This window comes from Danio rerio, chromosome 11 (assembly GCF_049306965.1).
Source record: "Danio rerio strain Tuebingen ecotype United States chromosome 11, GRCz12tu, whole genome shotgun sequence".
NCBI lineage: Eukaryota > Metazoa > Chordata > Actinopteri > Cypriniformes > Danionidae > Danio > Danio rerio.
In genome coordinates this window covers 2358849-2383088 of record NC_133186.1, presented here as the reverse complement: position 1 = coordinate 2383088, position 24240 = coordinate 2358849, and the positions used below count along the sequence as shown (strand labels likewise).

The 24240-nt window shown below is 34.1% G+C and overlaps 1 protein-coding gene across 4 annotated transcripts in view; it reads right to left on the bottom strand.

The window, feature by feature from the left end:
* lima1b (LIM domain and actin binding 1b) overlaps positions 1-16726 on the bottom strand; it is a 40733-nt gene extending 24007 nt beyond the window's left edge. The window contains exons 1-3 of one of the 4 annotated variants that reach the window (XM_021479690.3): positions 16581-16726; positions 6224-6347; positions 5353-5398 (exon numbers count right to left, since the gene is read on the bottom strand). In XM_021479690.3, coding sequence (XP_021335365.2) covers positions 5353-5398; positions 6224-6345 — 168 coding nt within the window. In that variant the 5' untranslated portion in view covers positions 6346-6347; positions 16581-16726. Of the gene's footprint in view, positions 1-1418; positions 1594-5352; positions 5399-6223; positions 6348-7010; positions 7192-11722; positions 12420-16580 lie in introns of those variants that run through there. The other 3 variants (XM_073916188.1, XM_068224254.2, XM_073916189.1) reach the window with 3 other exon arrangements.
* Positions 16727-24240: the final 7514 nt, after the last annotated feature.

Below are 24240 nucleotides of genomic sequence, written 5' to 3'. Positions count from 1 at the left end.
AATTAATATATAAACTGAATAAATATATTTGCACATTTATATACATAATGAAATATAATAATTATAAAAATAAATCTGAGGAGTCCTGTACTAATTACTATCATCATTGCTATAACATTACTGAAAATAATATAACAATGGAATAAATATATTTACAAACATTTAATTAAACAAACAAATAAATAAATAAATAAATAAATAAATAAATAATACATATATTTTAAAAATTAATATGCAGAACTCTGTACTAATTACTATCATCATTAGGATAAAGTTACTAAAATTAATAGAACAAATAAATATTTACACACATTTACACAAATAAATAAATAAATAAATAAATAAATAAATACACAAATAATAATTAATAATGTATCATAAAAATAAATCTGTGGAAATTTTCCTTTTCTTTTTGGCTTTGTCCCTTCATTAATTACATCTTTAAAATTGCATTTAAATTACTTTTCTAATTACATTGTCTGAACAAAAGTAACTTGGTCACTTAATAAGTAATTTATTACATATTATTTAATAATATTACTGTAATTAATATAAAAAAGGAATAAATATATTTACATACATTTATATAAATAATAAAAAAATAATAAAAATAAATATGTGGAAATCTGTACTGATTACTATCATCATAACTATAATATTTTTAAAATTAATATAACAATTGAATATATTTACACACATTTACATAAATAAATAAATAATAAATATATTATAAAAATAAATATGTGAAAGTCTGTACTCATCATTAACATACTATTACTAAAATTAATATAACTAATAAATAAATAAATGTACACACATTTACAAGCATAAATATATTATAAACAAATCTGTCAAAATCTGTATTAATTACATCATTAAAATTGCATTCAATTTACTCTTCGAATTACGTTGTCTGAAAAGTAACTTAGTTACTCAATACGTCATTTCATTACTTAACTCAATACTAAAATGCACATGCGTTTTCAGCTTATTTTAGTGTATCATTCTGTGTGGTCAAAGCTGACTAAACCCCAGTGCAGCAGGCAGATGTTTGAACATGACGAGACACGAGAGGAAAACTCCGAACAGCTGTTAAAAGCATCAACACGGTTACTAAAACACCAATCATTAATGACACAATGCCCCCAAATCACTACCATTTCTTCAAACCAACCAACAATCCCGGCTCTTACTTCACTACCTCACTACAGGAATACATGAATCACAGTTTTATTTTGTGCTTGGTTTTTTGCTCATTAAATCTCTGCCATCGCCAAACGTCAATTTAAAACAGTCAAAAAGAGACAAAGAATAGCTGTTTGGCACAACTCTACTCCAAATCAAGACAGAGACCGCATTCATGCAAGAGTGTTTGTGAAAGAAGCATGCAGAAACCAGACACCAGGAGAAGGAAAGACCTGCTGGAGTTTTTCTCGGAGCCGCTGGACATCAGTGCTAAAACTCGAGCAGAAAACTTGTGAAAACTACAGTCCAGCCCACAGGAGGAAGCAGAGAGAGGATAGAGCAAACAGGGGACGGGAGCCAGATGATTAAAAGCCGCCTGCAGTGAAACCTGCAGACAGGAAATGATGCGTGTGATGAAATTTAACCCTTTCACTGCTACGTTCTGGTGAGGTTAGGAGAAAATGTTAACTAGGTAATGATAATACTGTAAATATTCTCACTGTTAACTAGTGGCTTATTACCTGGCTATTATTTAGACCAGTGTTGGGTAAGTTACTTCCTATTTACTAGGCTCAGACAGAAATAGCTCAGTGGTAAGCACTGTCGCCTCATTACAAAAAGGTTGCTGGTTTGAGCCCCAGGGTCAGTTGGCATTTCTGTGTGGAGTTTGCATGTTCTCCCCGTCTTGGCGTGGGTTTCCTCCGGGTGCTCCAGTCCGAACACATGCGCTATAGGTGGATTAAATAAAGTAAATTGGATGTAGTGTATGAGTGTGAATGAGAGTGTATGGATGTTTTCCAGTACTGGTTTGCAGCTGGAAGTGCATCCGCTGTGTAAAACATATGCTGAATAAGTAAGACCTCTGATGAATAAAGGGACTAAGCCAAAGGAAAATGAATAAATGAATTACTACTTTGTCTGAAAAGTAACTTAATTACTCAATGAGTACTTTAATTACTCGACTCAGTACTAAAAACCCACATAAATCCCAACACATTAGAAATTAAATTCCCAATATTTCTAAATTGAAGTCAAACGTGACATTTTAGTTTTGTTAAAAAAAAATAAAGTTGAAATTAAAAAGCAACAGATTTCAAAGTAATGCATATTCATAAATATATTGAGAATAATTTTTATGGACGATTGTCAGAGAAATCTATTGTTCTTTAGTTTGAAAAAACGAATTAGTATGCATCTGAAACATCTGAATAGCACAAATATATAAGTGAAGCATCTTATATTGTCATTAATTAATTTATTGATTCATTTTGCTTATGCATATGCAATCGTCTTGATAAATGTAGTCTTCTTTAGTTGAAAAATACAATTGATTGACAACTGAATTGATTTATACAGAAATGTTGAATTTACGTATGGTGTTTAAGCAAAAATAGTACTTTCATTTCAGTAACTATTCATTCATTCATTCATTCATTTTCTTGTCGGCTTAGTCCCTTTATTAATCCGGGGTCACCACAGCGGAATGAACCAACAACTTATCCGGCAAGTTTTTACGCAGCGGATGCCCTTCCAGCTGCAACCCATCTCTGGGAAACATCCACACACACACATTCACTCATACACTACGGACAATTTAGCCTACCCAATTCACCTGTACCACATGTCTTTGTAACTGTGGGGGAAACCAGAGCACCCGGAGGAAACCCACGCGAAGGCAGGGAGAACAAGAAAACACCACACAGAAACGCCAACTGAGCTGAAGTTCGAACCAGCGACCTTCTTGCTGTGAGGCGACAGCACTACCCACTGCCTCGCCCACAGTAACTAGTGACTTTGTAACAAATTACACCCAACACTGATGAAGACAATGGCTGTTTTTAGCACTTAATACCTAATTACTACATTAATAACTATTAGTAAGCAGCAAATTAGGAATTTATTAAGCTTAAAGTCAGTTAATGGTTTATTAATATTTAGAATTCCACCTTAAAATAGAGTGCGACTGAGTGTTATTTGTAGAATGTTTTATTTTTCGTCTGAAGTGTTTCAAAGTCTGGTCATTTGAGTGTGTTTTTTGTATTGAAAAGGGCTCATTGTTCATTGTCAATAGTGTTGTATACAGAGCAGCTCACACAGAAGTCACTTTCAAACCCTGCAGCTCTTCTGTCGGTCATCTCAGAGTCAGCAAGTCAACTTATCCGCCCTCACGTGAAACTTCCACACAAATTTGTATTGGAATGGCTGGATTTCACCCATGAAAATGTTGCAGAGCAGACGGTTTCTAATAAGTCTAATTTAAAAATAAAATGTGATTAAAGAAAAAATGGTCAAGATGATTTTGCAGCACTTGAATGAACCTGTGTTATTTTAGTTTCAGCGGTTGTTATCTGAGAATAACTTGGGTATGTCGTGACGGACCAATCAAAATCAAGAATTCCAGAGCGCAGTAATAATAAAATATAATGTATATTATATTGGTGTTACGTGGAAACGAAATGAGGCTGGAGATACAATCACTGATGAGCGTCACCTGTGCACCACCTGTCTCGAGTCCCCTCAGGAGGTGCAGAAGTATAAATGTGGAAGTGATGTTTTGTTTTCAGTGTCTGTCCTTCTCGTTTCAGCTGTCCATGAGGGTCCGCCGCCATTCATTAATTTTTATTATTACAATTATGGATTGTTCGCTAGTTTCCCGCCTTCTTGAATGAGTGAGTTTTTAAAGGTCACATGAAGTGTTTTGAAATGCGCATGTTTATTCGATGTTTGACGTAATCTCATTTAGAACTTGAAGAGAGGGTGTGGCATATTGTAGCTCCACCCCTTTTAAAAAGCAGCCAATATTGTTTTGTTCTATCACAGCTTCGCCAGCGAGAGTGGTTCAATCAAATGAAAAGCAAATTTGAAGAAGGGGGCGGGGCATGTCCGATACTAGAAAGCATTTGATTGGTCAAGATTTGATGAGAAACTGAAGTTTGATGTGACGTGAGTAAAACCGTTGATCCATTCAGGCAGAAATGACCAGGGCCGGAGCAAGCTGAAGTGCGGCTCTAGGCAAAGGACGGTCATGCCGCCCTCAACCATAAACGGGGGTGGAAGTGGGGGCACCCTCTCTATTTTGCCGCCCTAGACGCGGATATAACTGAGGGCGCGGGTGCTGAGGGTAGTGTCGCGGACACCGCTCTCTCTATTCTGCTGCCCTAGACGCGGATATAACTGAGGGCGCGGGTGATGAGGGTAGTGTCGGGGACGCCGCTCTCTCTATTCTGCCGCCCTAGACGCGGATATAACTGAGGACGCGGGTGGTGAGGGTAGTGTCGGGGACGCCGCTCTCTCTATTCTGCCGCCCTAGACGCGGATATAACTGAGGACGCGGGTGGTGACGGTAGTGTCGGGGATGCCGCCCTCTCTATTCTGCCGCCCTAGACGCGGATATAACTGAGGACGCGGGTGGTGACGGTAGTGTCGGGGACGCCGCCCTCTCTATTCTGCCGCCCTAGACGCGGATATAACTGAGGACGCGGGTGGTGAGGGTAGTGTCGGGGACGCCGCTCTCTCTATTCTGCCGCCCTAGACGTGGATATAACTGAAGACGCGGGTGGTGAGGGTAGTGTCGGGGATGCCGCTCCCTCTATTCTGCCGCCCTAGACGTGGATATAACTGAGGGCGCGGGTGGCGAGGGTAGTTTCGGGGACGCCGCTCTCTCTATTCTGCAGCCCTAGACGTGGATATAACTGAGGACGCGGGTGGCGAAGGTAGTTTCGAGGTCGCTGGTCTCTCTATTCTGCCACCCTAGAAGTGGATATAACTGAGGGCGCTGGTGGCGAGGGTAGTTTCGAGGTCGCCGCCCTCTCTATTCTGCCGCCCTAGGCAGCCGCCTAGGTCGCCTCTATGGACGCGCCGGCCCTGGAAATGACAAACTACAAGTTTTACATGTTTATATCAGTTTTAGATCTTCTAAATGCAAATTTTGTCACTGTTTTAGTGCACACTAGCTTGTAGATATCCTAAAAACTAACAGTACTGATGCTAACATCTAAAAAATGTATTTTAATTTCATGGGACCTTTAACTGTGTTACAAAGGGGTTCTCAAGCTACAATATTGTTTTCCATAGAAAAGGGAAAATCAAACAGGTTACATGTATTCAACAGTGCACTTTACATCGATAGTGTGTTTAATCTCTGTATTTCTATACAGTAAAACTTACAGGTTTTTTCTTGTCTGCACTTGCCTCCTCAGCAGCTTTCTGATATCTAAAAAAGAAGCAAATGAAAAAAGAAAAGCATGAGCATGTTTGAGTTTCCTCTGTTAAACACAAAGGAAGATATACTGAAGAATGATGGAAAAAAGCAGCTATTGGCTTCCATGGAATTTTAGTATATAGTAGTATGGTATGATACTTTTTGTTTTCTACAATGGATGACAATGGCTGCTTTTCTCCAACATTTGCGTTCAAAAGAAGAAAGAAATACCAAAACTACATTTCATCTCTTTAAAAGCTTCATCAATTAAAAAATAACATGGAATTGAGGTCAATTTTATAATTCTCCACCTTAGCCCTTGCCCTTACCCCTACCCCTCATTTTGCGCAGTAGTGTGCAGCTCCACTTGGATGATGCGACGGTAGCTACAAGACAACAGTGCCAGTGTGCTCACCACACACCAGCTCTAGGTGCGGTGGAGAGACAGTGATAGAGGCAATTCAGTGGATGGGAATGACTGGGAGGCCATGATGGTTAAGAGCCAAGAGGGAATTTGGCCAGGACACCAGGGTTACAGCCTTACTCTTTATGAGGAGTGCCATAGGATTTTAAATGACCACAGAGAGTCAGGACCTCGGTTTATCGTGAAAATGATTGTTTGTTTGAATAAAAGCACTGCAGAGATGACACATTTTTCTACATCAACCCGTAAGTTTCCATCCCTCACAACACATTGCAAAGGAATGTTAATTATTGCAGCATTTCTATGACCAATAATGTTTATGACTTTTACACTTTTTTTTATCACAATTGAAATAATTCCCCAGAGCCATCTGATAAGCAATGATAATATAAAGAAATAAGAAGGTCACTCACTTGGAAAAGCGTTCGCTGATGGCATTGCTCTTTCCGCGGGTCCCAACCAACGAGAGCTCTTTGGCTGTGATGCGTAAAGACTGTGAAGCCCACTGTTTCCGGCTGAACGGCGCCGCATCCATCTCTGACCAACACAAGAGCATAAACAACTAAACATTCAGACATCTGTTGTGACCATCAAATATTCCGATTAATGATATTTCACAACAATGCATTTATTAATCATATTTTAATATTTTAAAAAAGAGATTTTTTTAGTCTGTTGAACACAAAAGAGGACATTTTGAAAAAAGATGAAAACCTGTAACCATTGACTTCCAAAGTCGGAAAAGCAAGCACCATGGAAGTCAATGGTTACAGGTTTCCAACATTTTTCTAAATATCTTCATTTGTGTCTAACAGAAGAAAGAAACAAGGGTGAGTAAATGATGACAACATTTTCATTTTTGGATGTATTATCACTTTAAACATGACACTCCGTCTCCTCCTATGACAGAACAGTTCAGTGTTTTCAATACAGTTTGACTTCTGTCCTAATTTACATTTTTACTGTTGAAGCATGTAAAATATGATGATATTAGAAGTGTAGTTTGGAGGACATGATTAATCTCATTTAAGAGCATTAGGAAATCGGTATGGAACAAGTTATAAACAAAAATACACACTGAATAATTAATATATCTGATTAAAAACACTGTACCCTTTATGTACCTGTTAACTATTACTTACAGTGATGACATAAACATAAACATGGGGAAAACCGATGAGAGTTCAGCTTTTAAGTTACCTCAGAATCTGTGTAGTTCAAATACAACCAGGAACACCTCCTTTACACATTAAACGTGATGCCAAAATGATAAATAAATCGTTAACACGGCTTTTAAAATGCGCTAAGCAGATTTTATTTGGCTAACGTTACTGTTAGTAAACAAACATTCATGCGGCTGAGGGCCTCAACACGAAACCACGCCCACCGTAAACGACGTCGTCATATCACGTAGCAGAACTACCTGAGGGAATATAAGCGATGAGGTATTTTACAGTGAGTATTATTTTAAATATAGTTTTTTTTTGCGCTATAATAATGTGTTGTATACTTTATTTGAGTTTATAAAGTTTCAGAGTTTCTAAAGTTTACACTAATTAAGGTTAGATGGCTAGCTGTGCATGCTGCCTGTGAAAAATCGTAGGATAAGCCGACAAATAAGGTAACAAGTAATCAATAGCCGTTGATTATCTGGGTAGCACGTTTGGGTCACAGCAAGGTCAGTTGGTGTTTGTGTTTGGAGTTTGCATGTTCTCCCCGCGTTCGCGTGGGTTTCCTCCGGGTGCTCCGGTTTCCCCCACAGTCCAAACACATGTGGTACAGGTGAATTGGGTATGCTAAATTGTCGGTAGTTTACGAGGGTGTTTCTCAGAGATGGGTTGCGGCTGGATTATTATTAATTTAGATATGTATGCAATTATTACTATTAATTATAAATAGATGACAGTTTTGTACAATTATGAATGTAGGCTACATAATAAAATGACAGAGTATAAACACAGTTGACTGTGTTGGTTATGTGCAGAAAACAAAACAAGCAGCAAGTGATGTGCTTGCTATTTAAGGTGGATGTGGCCTGAGGAAAAACAGTTTTATGCCTATGTTGATCGGATTGAGTTCTGTAGCGTTTGCCTGAGGGATTGAGTGTGAATGGTGTGTGTGTGTGTGTGTCCTGGATGAGAGAGGCGTGAATGATAATACCTGCCCGGTCTTCATTCTGGAGATATACAAGTCCTGCAGGTTGGGTAGGTGCACACCAATTATCTTCTCAGCTGCCCTGATGTTCTGATACAGTCTACTTATGTCTGATTTGGTGGCCGACCTGACCCATGACAGTGATGGAAGTGCACTGAACTGACTCAGTAGCTAAGCTTGCATCTAAAGATGCAAATTAGATTTTTGCGCAAATCTGGAATATTGCATAAAACATTTGCATATAAAGCAGCGTTTCCAGCCAATGAGTCAAAGAGAACAAAATTGTCGCTTCCTGATGAGCTGGCATCAAATATCAGACAGAAAAATGCAGTTTAGGGTGTTCGGAGAAGCCACTGAGGTATTTTTTCTTCTCAAATAAATGAGTTGTGCCTCAGAAAATAAAGACGAAATGCAATGAACGCGTGAGGCGTGAGATGCTTGAGAGAGCTTTGGGAGCGCAGAGAGATGATCATGACAGTTCTAGAGGGAATAATAATATAATTATAATACTGAACCACTGTGATGACAGACTTTGCCTGAGGTATTGTAGAATAAGCAAAAGTAAATTTTACATGTTTTACAATGTGCTTGAAATGCTCATTGTGGATATGTACCCAGGTCTATATTTCTAGAAACTGTGAAATACGTACCCAGAGTTATGTCTGCTTGCAGTTTTTGTTTGCATAAATCCTTTGTGTACAATTTTTGATGAGCTCAAATTTCTCTTGTACGTGCCATTTGCAGCGCCAAATACATCCCAGGAGCTGCGTTTTTTTTTTTTTTTTTTTGCAGTTTTTATTTTCCCTAATCCACCAGCGGCCGGTGTTTACGCCTTTTCAGATCTCAAATTTCTCTCGCGAGTGCCATTCACGCCAGCTATTCTCACAGAAATCCACCAGAGGCCACTGTTGACTGACTGACCCCGGATTAATAAAGGGGCTAAGCCGAAAAAAAAGAATGATTTGTGAGAATTTGTGATAAAGAAATCATGTAATAATAATAAAAAAAATTAAAAAATCGCAGAAAAAACATTCTGAAATATAAACATATATAATACATTTATATTTTACAATACATAAAGTTGCAATTGCGAGAAAAAGTGTCAAAAATCACAATTCAGTTAACGATTTCCTTTTATTATTTTTTATTTAGTTGTTGCTGTAAAGCTTCTATAAAGCACTTCTATACAGAATTACATAAGTTTGTCGTTATTTTACTTATTTATTAATTTATTTATCTTAATTATATATTTTACTTATTTATTTATTTATTTATTTATTTATTTATTTATTTATTTGACTTATATATTTTATTTATTTATTAATCATTTATTTAGCTTATATATATTACTTATTTATTTATTTAATTATTTATTTGACTATTTTAATAAATAAATGTAATCAATAAGTAAAATACTTTTAAAAACTTATTTATTTGAGTTTTTTACTTGTTGATTTACTTATTTATTTAAATATTTAATTTATTGATTTAAATAAATTTTTTTATTTATTAATTGTATTTATTTACTTAGTTATTTTCATTTATTCATTTTACTTATTTTTATTTACTTATTTTTTATTTTACCTATTTATTTTATTTATTTGACTATTTTACTTATTTATTTATTTATTTATTTACTTATTTAATTAATTTAGTTACTCATTTATTTAGTTCATTTATTTATTTAGACATTCCTTAATTTATTTTATTTATTTAGTTATTTTTTATTTTACCTATTTATTTATATATTTGGCTATTTACTCATTTATTTATTTTTCTCCTTTATTTAATATTTTATTATATTATATTATATTTACCTTTTATTTTTTGTTAGTTAGCTGTCACTGAAAAGCTTCCATAAAGCACTTCCATACAGAGTTACGGGAATTTTCTTTTGCTCCACTTTTCTGTATAAATGACAGGATTATAACCTGACTGTAGGTTACTTATTGGCAAACAGACCAATGGAGTGACCGGTTTAGAGAATGACATTGTTACATAAACAGTTTCACAGCAAAAGTCATGATGATTCTTGTTTGTCTAAACTAACAATCACATTTCAATTTCAGTTCAGTTCCTCACACTGAATTAAATTGCAGCTTTACAAACAGCACACAGAGTGTGAATCTGAATGAACTGGATGTTAATTAGACCTCCATAGAAACATCTGTGAGTTTCACCTCCAAAAACACATCTGACAAGTTGGTAAATTGCTCTTCCTGACATTCCTGTTCAGCCTTCAGTCGGGTGTGGATTATTTGGATAAAAGTAAAAGTTAAATTAACAATAGACAGTTCAAAACTAAATTATTTAAGTTCACCCTCCTGGGATTTTTAAAATTTTTCCCAAATGATGTTTAAGAGAGCAAGGAATTTCTCGCACTGTGTCAAACTTGTCTGTAAACTTAAGACAGCTGTTTAGCCCAGGCAAAAAGTGGTAGCAAGACTGATGAATTTAATTTATTTGATTTAATACTTGGCGCTAGAGTATCGATAATATATCATGGCCGGAAATATGGAAATAAATTGCCATATGGATATTCATATCAACAACACACAACTGATTTGTGTTAGAACAACATGAAGTAATTAATTTAAATTATTAGTGTTGACAAATTTAAGTGAACATAAAACAATTAAGTTGTCCCATAAACAACTCAGATAATGTCTCATTTTAAATAAGTAGTTTGAATAAACAGCAAACGTAATTATTTTTTCAGTGGTCTATTAGATGTCAGACTTTTACTTTTTTATTTTACATATTTATTTAGACATTTACATTTAAATTTTGCTTATTTATTTATTTATTTATTTTACTTATTTATTTAATTATTTATTATTTTGTTTCTTAAATAATTTATTTTACTTATTTATTTATTGTATATATTTATTTATTTACTTTTTTATTTTGCTAGTTTATTTTATTTATTTATTTCAATATTTTACTTATTAATTTATTCACTTATTTATTTTTAAAATTTACTTATTTATTTACTTATTTATTTATTATTTTGTTTACTAATTAATTTATTTCACTTTTTTATTTTACTTATTTATTTATTTATTTATTTATTTATTTTACTTAGTTATTTACTTATTTAATATTTTGTCTCTTAATTAATTTATTTTACCTATTTATTTATTTTACTTATTTATTTATTCACTTATTTATTTAAATATTTTACTTATTTATTTTACCTTTTTATTTATTATTATTTTGTTTACTAATTAATTTATTTTACTTATTTTTTTCCCCAAATGATGTTTAAGAGAGCAAGGAATTTCTCACACTGTCAGTAGTTGTCTGTAAACTTAAGACAGCTGTTTAGCCCAGGCAAAAAGTGGTAGCAAGACTGATGAATTTAATTTATTTGATTAAATACTTTATGCTCGAGTATCGATAATATATCGTGGCCGGAAATATCGAGATAAATTGCCATATTGATATTTTGTCCCACCCCTATTCATTAATATAGTTTCAAGACATCAACAATGCAAAAATGCCACACAATTTGATTTGTGTTAAAACAACATGAAGGACTTAAGTTAACTTATTAGTTTTGACAAATTTAAGTGAACATTAAACAATAAGTTTGTCCCAAAAACAACTTAGATAATGTGTCTCATTTTAAACAAACAGCAAATGTAATTATTTTTTCAGTGATCTATTAAACGTCAGACTTCATAAATATAAAAGTTATGCTACGTGTGAACGGAAAATAGTATTTATATAGAAGAAAGTGATTGATTGAGGTTTACCTTGCCTGTGTGTTGTCTGCGCTGTTAATATCTGCTCTATCCTGATATTCTGGAGTCTGCACTTTTTTTTTCTGTCTGACTTTTTTGGCTTTTCAGCAGTAGAAATACTTTCCAGTCTCACTCACTTATACTCGCTCGGTCTAAAACAATGGCCAAGACAAGCATCGACTGCATTCAGTAAAAGCTGAGAGGAGAGAATATAAAATCTTTATCATCACAAAATATAATAGAGAGAGAGAAACTGAATGATAATGAGAAGGAGAACTAGACTGAAGATAATAAATCATCCCATTCTTGGTGTCTGCATTAAATTAAGTAAATTTTTCTATTCATAAAAAGCACGAAAACTACATATTAAATACAAGTAAAGTGTCATTTGTAATGTTTAAGATAATAATAAATAATAATAAGTGTGACAGGATGTTCTTTTGGCATTTTAAGTAACTGGGTTTTTTATGTAAAACCATATGATACTTATTCTAACATGTATTTATTACATATAAAATTATGAGATCATGCTACATTTTATTTTAATTTATTAAAAGCATTTGGCTTTGACTAACGGGATAGTAGAAAAAGGATAGTGGCTGATAGTGAAAAGGATAACTATTTTCAATCATGTGCATTATTTATTTATTTATTTGTTTATTTATCATTTTACATATTAATACATTCCGTATTTATTATTTTAAGTATTGTTTTATTTTACTATTTTCTTTATTTATGTATTTTATTTTCTTTCTTTATTTTACTTATTTATTTATTTAACAATTTTACTTATTTATTTATTTATTTATTTTACTCATTTATTCATATACTATACTCATTTATTTTTCTCAATTATTTTTCAATTATTTTCTTGTTTATTTACTTATTTAATATTTAGTTTCTTAATTTATTTATTTTACTTATTCATTTACATTTTTATTTTACAATTTTACTTATTTATTTAACAATTTTGCTTATTTATTTACTTATTTATTTATTGACTTGTTATTTTGTTTACAAATTGATTTATTTTTTGTTTAATTTTACATATTTTTTAGTTATTAATGTTTTTTATGTTACGTATTTATACATTTATGTTACTTATTTATTTACTTATTTAATATTTTGTTTCTTAATTAATTTATTGTACATATTTATTTTACTATTTTATTTATTTATTTATTTATTTATTTATTTATTCATTTACTTTTTTATTTCACTTGTTTATTTATTTATTTGTTTATTTTACTATTTTTGTTTCTTTACTTAATTATTTTATTTTACCATTTTATTCATTCAATTATTTATTTATTGTTTTGTTTATTAATTCATTAATTTTATTTATTTACTATTTAGTTAATTCTTTTCCAATTCCAAGCTAAAACAAAAGAAAAAGAATAGATTTTGCTATGAAAAATGATCCAAGAGCACCAGAATTTATTAATCAAACCTTTTTTTAAACACAAATAAATATTTAAAATTATAATTATTTATATTATTTAATTTAAATTAAATAAATTAAAAACACTTGTTTTCTTTCACCAATATACTGTACATACTCAAAATCTGCACGACAGATGTCAGGTTTGCTCCTGGGCTGCAAAAATAATGACCTTTGATCAAACACTGGATAAGCCCTCAGCAATGAATGACAACCAAAGCAAAGACATAAAAACATGAATCATCAAAAACACAGCCACCTGAATACACTGTGTGATGTCATGCATATCCAATGGCAACCAGGGTGAGCAAACTAAATATTCATAAACAACCAATGCACTCTAATACATGCTGTTATATTTACAGTACATCTACAGTACACTTAAAAGGACAGTTCATCCTTAAAATAAATAATAAAAAAAAATAAATATTGTCGTCTCACTGAGCCCTAAAGCAAACCTAAAATCTGATTTGCGGATTATATGCAAATGCATCACAGATTAAAATGAAATATAAAACAATGTGAGACTAAATAATGGCTGATAATAATGGCATGATTTAGAGAAGACAGCTATAAAATGTAATTGGGTGTAACTGTAGTTTATATGTAAATAATCATGTCTCATTTATTGTTATTTAAATGTGTTATGCTTTGACTATCCTTCAAATTAATTGGATTTATCTATATTCATCAGCAAGATATTTTTAATAATTTAAAATTTAACCACATTTATATAATCACTTCCTAGTGAAACACATAAAGTGCATCAAAAATGAGTCTAAAATGCATTAAAAATCAGTCTTAAATGCATCAAAGCTTAATGTGAGTCTAAAACACATCAAAAATGATTCTAAAATGCTTCAAAAAATGTGTCAACAATAAGTTTAAAATAAATAAAAAATTGTCTAAAATACATAAAAAATTAGTCTTAAATGCATCAAAAATGAGGCTTAAATGCATCAAAACTTAATGTGAGTCTAAAACGCATCAAAAATTATTATAAAATGCATCAAAAATGAGTCTACAATGAGTTTAAAATGCATCAATAATTAGAAGAATATAAGACTAATATGCATCAAAAATGAGTCTAAAATGCATCAAAAATGCACTATTTTGATGCCACCAATGTTAGATGTCAATTTGATGTCATTTTGAAATCAAGGAAGCATTGGGAATACATTACATGCATTAGAGAATACATTACATATAGAAAATAAAGTGACATTTGTAATTGAAAGCTGTCAGATGAATAAATCTGTTCTTGTATTATAGTATTTTTGTGTATTTTTGGTGGTCAAAAGGCCATCAATGCATGGATGCCAAATGGACGTGAAGGTTTGGCATCAAATCGATTTGCATTTTTTACTTGTTTTTGATGTAGTTTTGACATTATGATAGTTCACATGCATTAGGGATACAAAATAAAGTGTCGTTTGTAATTGAAAGATTTCAGATGAATAAATCTGTTCTTGTATTATAGTATTTTTGTGTATTTTGGTGGTCAAAAGACCATCAATAGGGGTGATGTCAAATAGACGTCAAGGTTTGGCATCAAACTGATTACCATTTTTATAATTTGATTATCCTTCAGTTTATTTGGTTTTATCCATTCATCACCAGGATGTTTTTAATCATTTGAAACAGAATCAAATTTAATATGATTACTTTCCAGTGGGCACCTTGATGTCTAAATTACATAAAAAAAAACATCAAAAATGTGTCAAAAATCGATTTGATGTCCAAATGACATCAAATTGACATCTAAAATTGGCATCAACATGTCAAAATGTGTTTACAGGGCTGTCCTGTGATCAATTTTTTTATTTGTTTTTGACGACAATTTTAGATGTCAATTTGATGTAATTTTAACAACACTGTAGTCAATTGACATCAAATTGATATCTAAAATTGATTGATTCTCATTCATTGTTATTTAAATGTGTTATGCTTTGACTACCCTTCAAATTATTTGCATTTATATATATATATATATATATATATATATATATATATATATATATATATATATATATATATATATATATATATATATATATATATATATATTTAAAATGAGCTGAAAAAAACTATTGTTGAGCTGTTCTGGGGGACAACTTAATTGTTTAATGTTCAATCCACTTAAATTTGTGAAAACAACCAAGTTAACTTAATCGTTTTGTGTTAAGTCAACATGAAGGAATTGAGTGAAACCGAGCACTTTTACAGTGTATTTTGGCATTTAATTTTTGTAAAAAAAAGTTTTACTTTAATGAAGACACTTTACTCGAATATATTAATCTTTATGTTTGCATAAAACTAATTTTCTGAATTCAGTATTGTGAGGACATCAGAATGTTTGACTCACAGACAATTATCATCATCACATAATTATACTAAATGTAAGTACACGGTAATTAAAGGCATCTTACACACTAATGTCAAAATTGACTACATGGAAAAATAAACACAAGTATACTCTGTAAACCCTAGTGTTGTCTTTACTTAAACAATCAAGTAAAGTTGACTGAACATCACTTAGCATTTTGGTCCTGTCACCATATAAAATATGAGCTAATTTAACTTATACACAATGAAAATGCACAAACTTAAGATTTCAAGTGTAGTGAGCTCAAAATCACAATTAATCCTTTAAAAAAATAGGTCGTTTTTAATTTAGTTTTGACTGTAAAATTCTAATATGTGCAACCTTTTAGCAAGGTCTTTTTTAATCAGAAAACAAGGCTTCATGTATAATTATTCACCATTATGGAAATAAATGGCTACTTATTTTTCTTTTAAACATTTTGTCATAGTATATAATTACACACACAGACACACAAACTGAACTGAACCATTTATGTATAATCTATCAAACCGGCAAGTTAAATAAACTTAAATATGCATGTTTTGGGAGACTTCATTACTTAATTAAATTGAGGCAACGAGTTTACTCAATTAATTTCTTTCAGTCAACTTATTAGGGTTTTTAGTGTAAGATTCTAAACCATTTAGAGTGTTTGCTAAACCATTAATGGAGATTATAAAACCAAAAATGTGTTTAATACTTAGGTACAAGTTAAAGATGAGCAACTTTCTTAAGATTATAAATAGCTTGTGCTTCATTTTAAACCCTCATCGTCTAGTTTTTGGTGTCTTGTTGAAGAGTCTGCATGTGTGTCTGTTCAGCTTTGTGACTTTGAAAGACGTAAAGATATGACATGTCACTCTGAGCACAAAGACTTCCTTCTTCCTATGAAGGTCTGGTGGTCAAACTGGATCTCCACCTGACAAAACAGCTCCTAAATTCACTCCTAAAAACACCTTCACCAAAACCCTAATCACTAAAGCCAGCAGTTTCTGTCTCATTTATCCAATAAACACACACTTTAGTAAGCTGCATTTATCACAGGTGAATAAGGAGAAACCCACCTGTTATGTAAATGCAGTTCCTCCTGTCTTCAAAGGTGGTGGACTTCGATGACTCTTTAGTTTTGTCCTTTAATTTAATCCAAGTTTCAGTTATAAATAATCAGTACAGACTTTAAATGTGTCACCTGATTCTGGAGAAAACTCTGATATCTGACACTCCTTGTGCTTGTGTAGGAGTTTGGACCCATGTGACTCAGAAGAAGGTGGAGCCTGGAGAAAGCGCCAAAGGGATTGGTGGAAACGTCATCATGTGACCAAATGCACCAGTGAACTCAGGCATTGTATGTCACCTGGCAGGTGTGCTTTCAATAGGTGGGTGCGTTTGTGTGTGTGTGTGCACTTGTGTTATTCCTGGAGTGTCTACTTTCATGCGCTTCTTGGCAAATGAGTGAACTGAAGAAGTTAAACAGTAGCTCGAACAAAAATGACTGACACTTTCTGTCTGTAAAGTGTTGACTTTGAGGGTTGATTTGCACAGTCATATAACAACCAAACATCAATATATCAATCCATTTCAGCTTTCTAATGGTCACACTTTATTTTAAGATTCATTCATTCATTTTCTTTTCGGCTTAGTCCCTTTATTAAGTCTGGGTCACCACAGTGGAATGAACCGCCAACTTATCCAGCACGTTTTTATGCAGCGGATGCCCTTCCAGCCACAACCCATCTCTGGGAAACACACACACACACACACACATCCATACACTACTGACAATTTAGCCTACCCAATTCACCTGTACCGCATGTGTTTGGACTGTGGGGGAAACCTGAGCACCTGGGAAACCCACGCGAACGCATGGAGAACATGCAAACTCCACACAGAAACGCCAACTGAACCAGCTGAGGCTCGAACCAGCAGCCTTCTTGCTGTGAGGCGACAGCACTACCTACTGCGCCACTGCGTCGCCCAGAAAGTGATTGGTTTATAAATATTAAATAAATGTTGGTTTTTGTGATGCAGCAAGTCTAGAGACTAATGTGTGTGCTATGATTTTATATATAATTTAGTCATATTTAGTTTTATGATTAAAAAGTGGCCATAAACAAATATTTTCTCAATTCAAATGAGTAGCGGCTTGGACCCGGAAAGAGTATTCGATACGTCACGAGTTAACAAGCGAATAGGGTACGTATACAGAATGGGCTGGGTAAAACATGCACATATCAAAGAAATCTGCTCTTCTTTAGTGCGTCACCACGGCGAATGAAGCTCTGTACAAGACTTTTGGCCAGCGGAGAAATTAAAATGGTCGTGCCCAACTGAGTCTGGTTCTCTCAAGGTTTTTTTTTCTTCACTCCCATCAGGTGAAGTTTTTTTTTCCCTCTCCGCTGTCGCCACTGCCTCGCATGGTTCAGGATTGGTAGAGCTACGCATCGATGAATTGGCTCTTCAGTGTTTGAACTCTCAGTAATGATTAAATCACACTGAACTGAGCTAAACTGAACTGAACTTAAACACTAAAACCTGAACCACACTGTTCCAGTTACTATGACCATTTATGTGAAGCTGCTTTGACACAATCTACATTGTAAAAGCGCTGTACAAATAAAGCTCAATTGAATTGAATTGAACTTCTTCGATAAAAATCTGTACATTTCATTTATACAGTTAATAGAAAGTGTTTAAATTTTAGATTTTAATACTCTATTCAGATTCTGTAAAGTAAGCTATTAGGTCAGGTCGGTCAGTGTATATTTTGGTCATTGGATTTTTATTTTAGAAATGGATATTGAAAAACGAAAAACGAGCCGTTATTTGATTTTCGTTTTAAAATGAAAAAAACAAAAATTGAAATTCAATTCGTTTTTTGATTTTGATATTTGAATTTGAAAACGAAAATCAAAAAACAACTCATTTTTCTTTTTCATGGTGAAAAACAGAAAACCAAAATTCAAAATTGATTTGATTTTCATTTTTTATTTTGAATAACAAAAAATAAAATCACCAGAAAACAAAAACGAATAAAGACTTGTTTTTTTCTATTCTAAAGCCAGATAGGCCGACTCATTTACAGTGATGCAATACTGCCACATTGCTGCTATGGGCTATTATTTCTTTCCACCTAATAATGTTATAAAAGGTATTTTCTTGTTATTACAGGATTTTGTTAAGACATATTTTCCTTATTGAAGCCGGTTATATGGAACAATATAATTGACAATATATGCATTATTTGCATTGCTGAACAGTTTTCTGAGAATAACGGCTCGTTTTTCGTTTTTCAGTATCCATTTCTAAAATGAAAATCCAATGACCAAAATATACACTGACCCTGTTATATTTAGTAGACTAAATTGTTTAAATTGTTGTATTTATAATACTCATTCCTTCATTCATTTTCCTTCTGCAAAGTTTTTTATTCATCAGGAGTCACCAAAGTGGAATGAACCGCCAACTTATCCAGCATATGATTTTCACAGCGGATGCCCTTTCAGCTGCAGCCCATCACTGGGAAACATCCACACACACGCACACACACACACACACACACACACACACACACACACACACACACACACACACACACACACACACACACTACAGCCAATTTAGAACTGTGATGTTGTGAACACAGAGTGGGCCCACTAGGAGGTGTTGGAGGCCTGAACACCACAATACCCCCCACCCAACAATGGCACAAATCGAAAACACAATGGCCTGACCCGGAAGTGTAAAAAAAGGTGGTATTTATTTACAAAATGTGGAGGATAAAGTCCAGTGCAAGAAATATACATACAGTGTCCATAAAAGTCCAAAAAAATGTACAAAATAAATTTACAAAAATACAAAGCATCAAATCAACAAATCAAATATAAAGACAAATATATATAACACAAAACCAAATCAAAGGAAAAAAAGTCAAACGTAACAACTTTATACTAGTTTCCACTTACTCAAAAGAATTGCTCACGGCTCTGCCACAGCACGCTCACTCGCCAGGTAAACTGACCCTGAGCTGGAGTCAGGCATCCCTCTTTATACCCCGGACTCCGTCCATCGATTGACGCACGCCATACTCCAGGAGGAATTTAAATTCACCTTAAATGGCATTGCTTTAAACATTAATAGTTAACGTCTGCTTTTCAAACCACTAATCCACCATGCCGCCCTCGTATTTATCATATTGTTTACCATTTTCTTTTTTTTATTTCATTACTGGCTGCATTAACTTGAAGACGGTGAAACTTGTCTGAAACAACAGATTAGGAGGCCCTAACAGGGGTCCCTCACAAATTTTTGCTAAGGGCCCCTAAAAGTCTTGGGCTAGCACTGAAGACGAGCATATTTATTTATTAGGAAGACTTTTTGCAATTTGCACTTATTGTGCCCTCTATGGTCAGGTTCAGGTATTGCCTCACAGTCATTACTGTACCTATACTGCCATTGTCATGACTTATAACTGTGTTTTGGCCTCTAGGGGTCCTCATTGTGCTTTCATTGGTTATATTCTGATCATTTGCCCTACAAAAGATTTCTCATTTTCCTCACTGGAAGGGCTCTCTTCTGGGCCACAGTTATCTGAGTATCCTCATGTCTACACTTGGTCTTTTAACCATTGGCTGAGAGGAGTCTAAAATAGCTTCATTGGTTTTATAATACATGTGTAATACAGTGGAACAGTATGGTGGAGAATGCCATCCAGTATGCACCAGTCCAGCAGATGGCAGCAGGAACACTGGATCTCTCATGCTGGGCTTACAACATTGTGTTTTGAAGGCACTCCAGGAGACACTTGACACACTAGAGTCCAGAGGTGATACTGAGGACTTTATTAACTCAGCAGTCACTTGCAAAATTGTTCACCAATTGCTGTGGAGACATCATCAATGTCTGTTGTGAGAAATTTGAAAAATGTTGGGCCAGTTGGCATTTCTGTGTGGAGTTTGCATGTTCTCCCTTTGTTGGCATGGGTTTCCTCCGGGTGCTCCTGTTTCCTCCACAGTCCAAACACATGCGCTATAGAGAATTCATGAACTAAATTGACCGTGGTGTATGAGTGTGTGTGTGTTTGTGTGTGTGTGTGTGTGGGGGGGGAGGGGGGGTGGGGGTTGTAAATGAATATGTATGGGTGTTTCCAAGTACTGGGTTATACCTGAAAGGGCATTCACAGTGTAAAACATACGCTGGATAAGTTGGTGGTTCGTTCCACTGTGGTGACCTCTGAAAAAAAGGGACTAAGCCGAAGGAGAATGAATGAATGAATGAATTTTACCCTGTTTTATTCAACTTGCCTTATTCAACGAACCCACATGGGAGAAATTAAAGTATTACGTTTTTTCAAAGTAATATTTTTACTACTTTTTATTAAAAAAAAAAAAATTAAATGACAAAAAATCATGACAACAAATGATTTTAAGTTACTTTAACTTATTTTAATAAGTTAATCAGATTTAAAACCAGTTATATAAGGCTTAACTTAATATTTGTAGTCAGTTTTGCTGGATATAAGTTGACTAAAAAAATGTATTTGATTTAACAACAAAAAATTAAGGCTGCAAAAATTTTTACCGTGCACTTTTTATGTCATGTGATCACATAAAAAACAGGTCCTGTTTATGCTGTTTGATTTCTATGTGTTGGTGATGCTTTTTATTAAAAATGCTAAATGTTTTGGCAGTTTCCTAAGATTCTTGCATGTTTGTGCGTAGTAGTCCTTCGGCAATGCATGTCTCAACCACATCACACAACCTCAGTATACAAACAAAATCAACTATGAAAAGCGTATGACTCAAAAAGGGCATCCCGGCTGAGTCATCACATCTAAATCAATGGCAAATGTGCTTCCATGACCTTAAGGTTCAATACCTCCTAAAGCTTTTACAATCAGACGATGACATTTACCCTATTATTAGCTATTTCAACTCCTCCCTTGTGAACAAAGACATGCCATGCCAATGATGCTGTGTCCAGAAGCAGTTCCTTCAGGACAATAAGTAGAACTATAGGTAGTGCCTTATTTATTGAAAATGTAAAACAGTTTGCATTCAGTTAACAATAATGTTAAATTTCCATTCAAAATGGTGATGTTTCTAATAAATGTTATTAGCTTGCATCGCTCCATATTTCTGTCAGTCGTATAAAAGTGTCATATAATGAAAATCTACGTAGAGCCTTAAACATTATTGTTTCTTCATTCATTTTCTTGTCAGCTTAGTCCCTTTATTAATCCGGGGACGCCACAGCGGAATGAACCGGCAACTTATCCAGCAAGTTTTTACACAGCAGACCCCCTTCTAGCCGCAACCCATCTCTGGGAAACATCCACACACACATTCACACACACACTCATACACTACCCAATTCACCTGTACCGCATGTGTTTGGACTGTGGGGGAAACCGGAGCACCCGGAGGAAACCCACGCGAACACAGGGAGAACATGCAAACTCCACACTGAAACGCCAACTGAGCCGAGGCTCGAACCAGCGACCTTCTTGCTGTGAGGCGACAGCACTACCTACTGCGCCACTGCTTCACACCATTGTTTCTTCATTCCCGTGTAAATCAAGTGTAAAAAAACAGGCCAATAGGAACAAGACACAGACTCTAATGATCCACATCCGATCATTAATATGCATTGATTGGCCATGGGGTTTCCTAACAAGATTACAACAGTTATATTTTGTCTTAAAGCTTGTATACTTACAATCTAAACAGGACTCTTATTTTGAAAACAAGACTCCAGTATAACTCTTAATGCAACACATCACAGCTCATTGTCCCCTGCAGGCACAGGACGTCAACATGACGTCATATTGTTGTTGTATCCCAATTTACCTCGACATTGTAGGGACGTTGGATTTTGTGTGAAAATGAAAATCGGGTTGACGTCAGAACCCAACATCAGGCCGATGTCAATGTCTGACCTAAAGTCAACCAAATATCAATCTAACCATGTCACACATTGACGTTGTGTGGACGTAATCTATCAGACGTTGGTTTTTGGTCACTTTCCAACACAACCTAAAATCAACCATAATTTGACGTTGTTATTGGACGCCAAAAAACGTTGTCCTTAGATGCTGCTAGACATTGAATTTTGGTCACCTGATGTCACAACCTAAATCTAACCAAATATTAACGTCTTATGATGTTGTGTGTTAGCTGGATCAGTACACAAAATTTGGGAAAGACATTATTAATTTACTCAGTGACTCCCCGAAGAGTCAGAAGGTCTGTTTAAACGAATCTTTTATTAGTTTAATGTGTATATATTTAACCCAGCCTGATCTCACGAGAAAACGTTAGTATTTTACGTTTTGGCAGTTTAGTTGCAAATTCGTACGAATTCGTACGAGTTCAGTCGTAAGAAAATGTACGATTTTAAAAAGGAGGCGTGGCACCTAACCCCTCCCCTAAACCCAACCGTCATTGGGGGATACGCAAATCATACTAAAATGTACGAATTAGATTGTACGAATTTGTACGAATTAGCCTCTAAATGAAAAAGTTACGGATTGCCGTGAGATTGTGTTGATTTAACCGTATGTTTGTGATGATTTATTTGCAGTGTCATTTAAAGCAGGCATCGCCTACACTCGATGACATTTGTTTTTGTTCGAACTTCTTATTTAAAATGAGCCGAAACACAATTCTTGAGTTTATTTGGGGACAAATTAATTGTTTTATGTTCAATTCACTTAAATTTGTAAAAACTGATACGTTAACTTAATTCCTTCATGCTGCCCGAACACAAAATCGATCGTGAGAAACCCACAAACAAGAAAATGTTTAAACAAGATGTCATTTTGCTCTGAAGTAAATGTACTTAATAAAGCTCGGTCATTTGAGAATCTGCCTCAAAGTGAGTCATGATTGATGAGTTTAAAAAAATATATATATATTTTTAAAAGGTTGCAGTAGTTGTTGTAGTTGTAGTAAAAGTCATTGTAGTAGTTTCGATTGTAACTGTGATTATTGAAGTAGTGGTTCCTGTAGTAGTTGATGTCATTGGTATAGTGGTAGTAGAAGTAGTAAAGGTGTCGTTGTAGTAGTAATAGTAGTAGTCGTTGTTGGTGTAGTAGTACCAGTAGTAGATGCCGTTGATGTAGATGTTGTAATAGCAGTAGTAGTAGTAGTAGTCGTTGTTGGTGTAGTAGTACCAGTAGCAGATGTTGTTGGTGTAGATGTTGTAGTAGCAGTGATTGCGGTATTAGTAGTAGTAGTAGTAGTCGTTGTTGGTGTAGTAGTACCAGTAGTAGATGTCGTTAATGTAGATGTAGTAGTAGTAGTAGTAATAGTAGTAGTCGTTGTTGGTGTAGTAGTCCCAGTAGTAGTTGCCGTTGATGTAGATGTTGTAGTAGCAGTGATTGCGGTATTAGTAGTAGTAGTCGTTGTTGGTGTAGTAGTACCAGTAGTAGATGTCGTTGATGTAGATGTAGTAGTAGTAATAGTAGTAGACGTTGTTGTATTAGTTGTAGCAAACGCTATAGTAGCATCAGTAGTGGTAGTCATTGTTGTAGTAGTATCAGTATTAGTAGACATTGTAGTAGTAAGAGTCGTAGTCGTGGCTGTTGTAGCAGCAGTAGTAGTCGTAATATAAGTAACTTTCTGTAGTAATAGTTGGTGTAGTACTTGTGATTTATTATCATTGTCAGTTATTATTACTGTTGTGCTTTCTTTCTTCTTACTGTCATTATTACTATCATACATTACT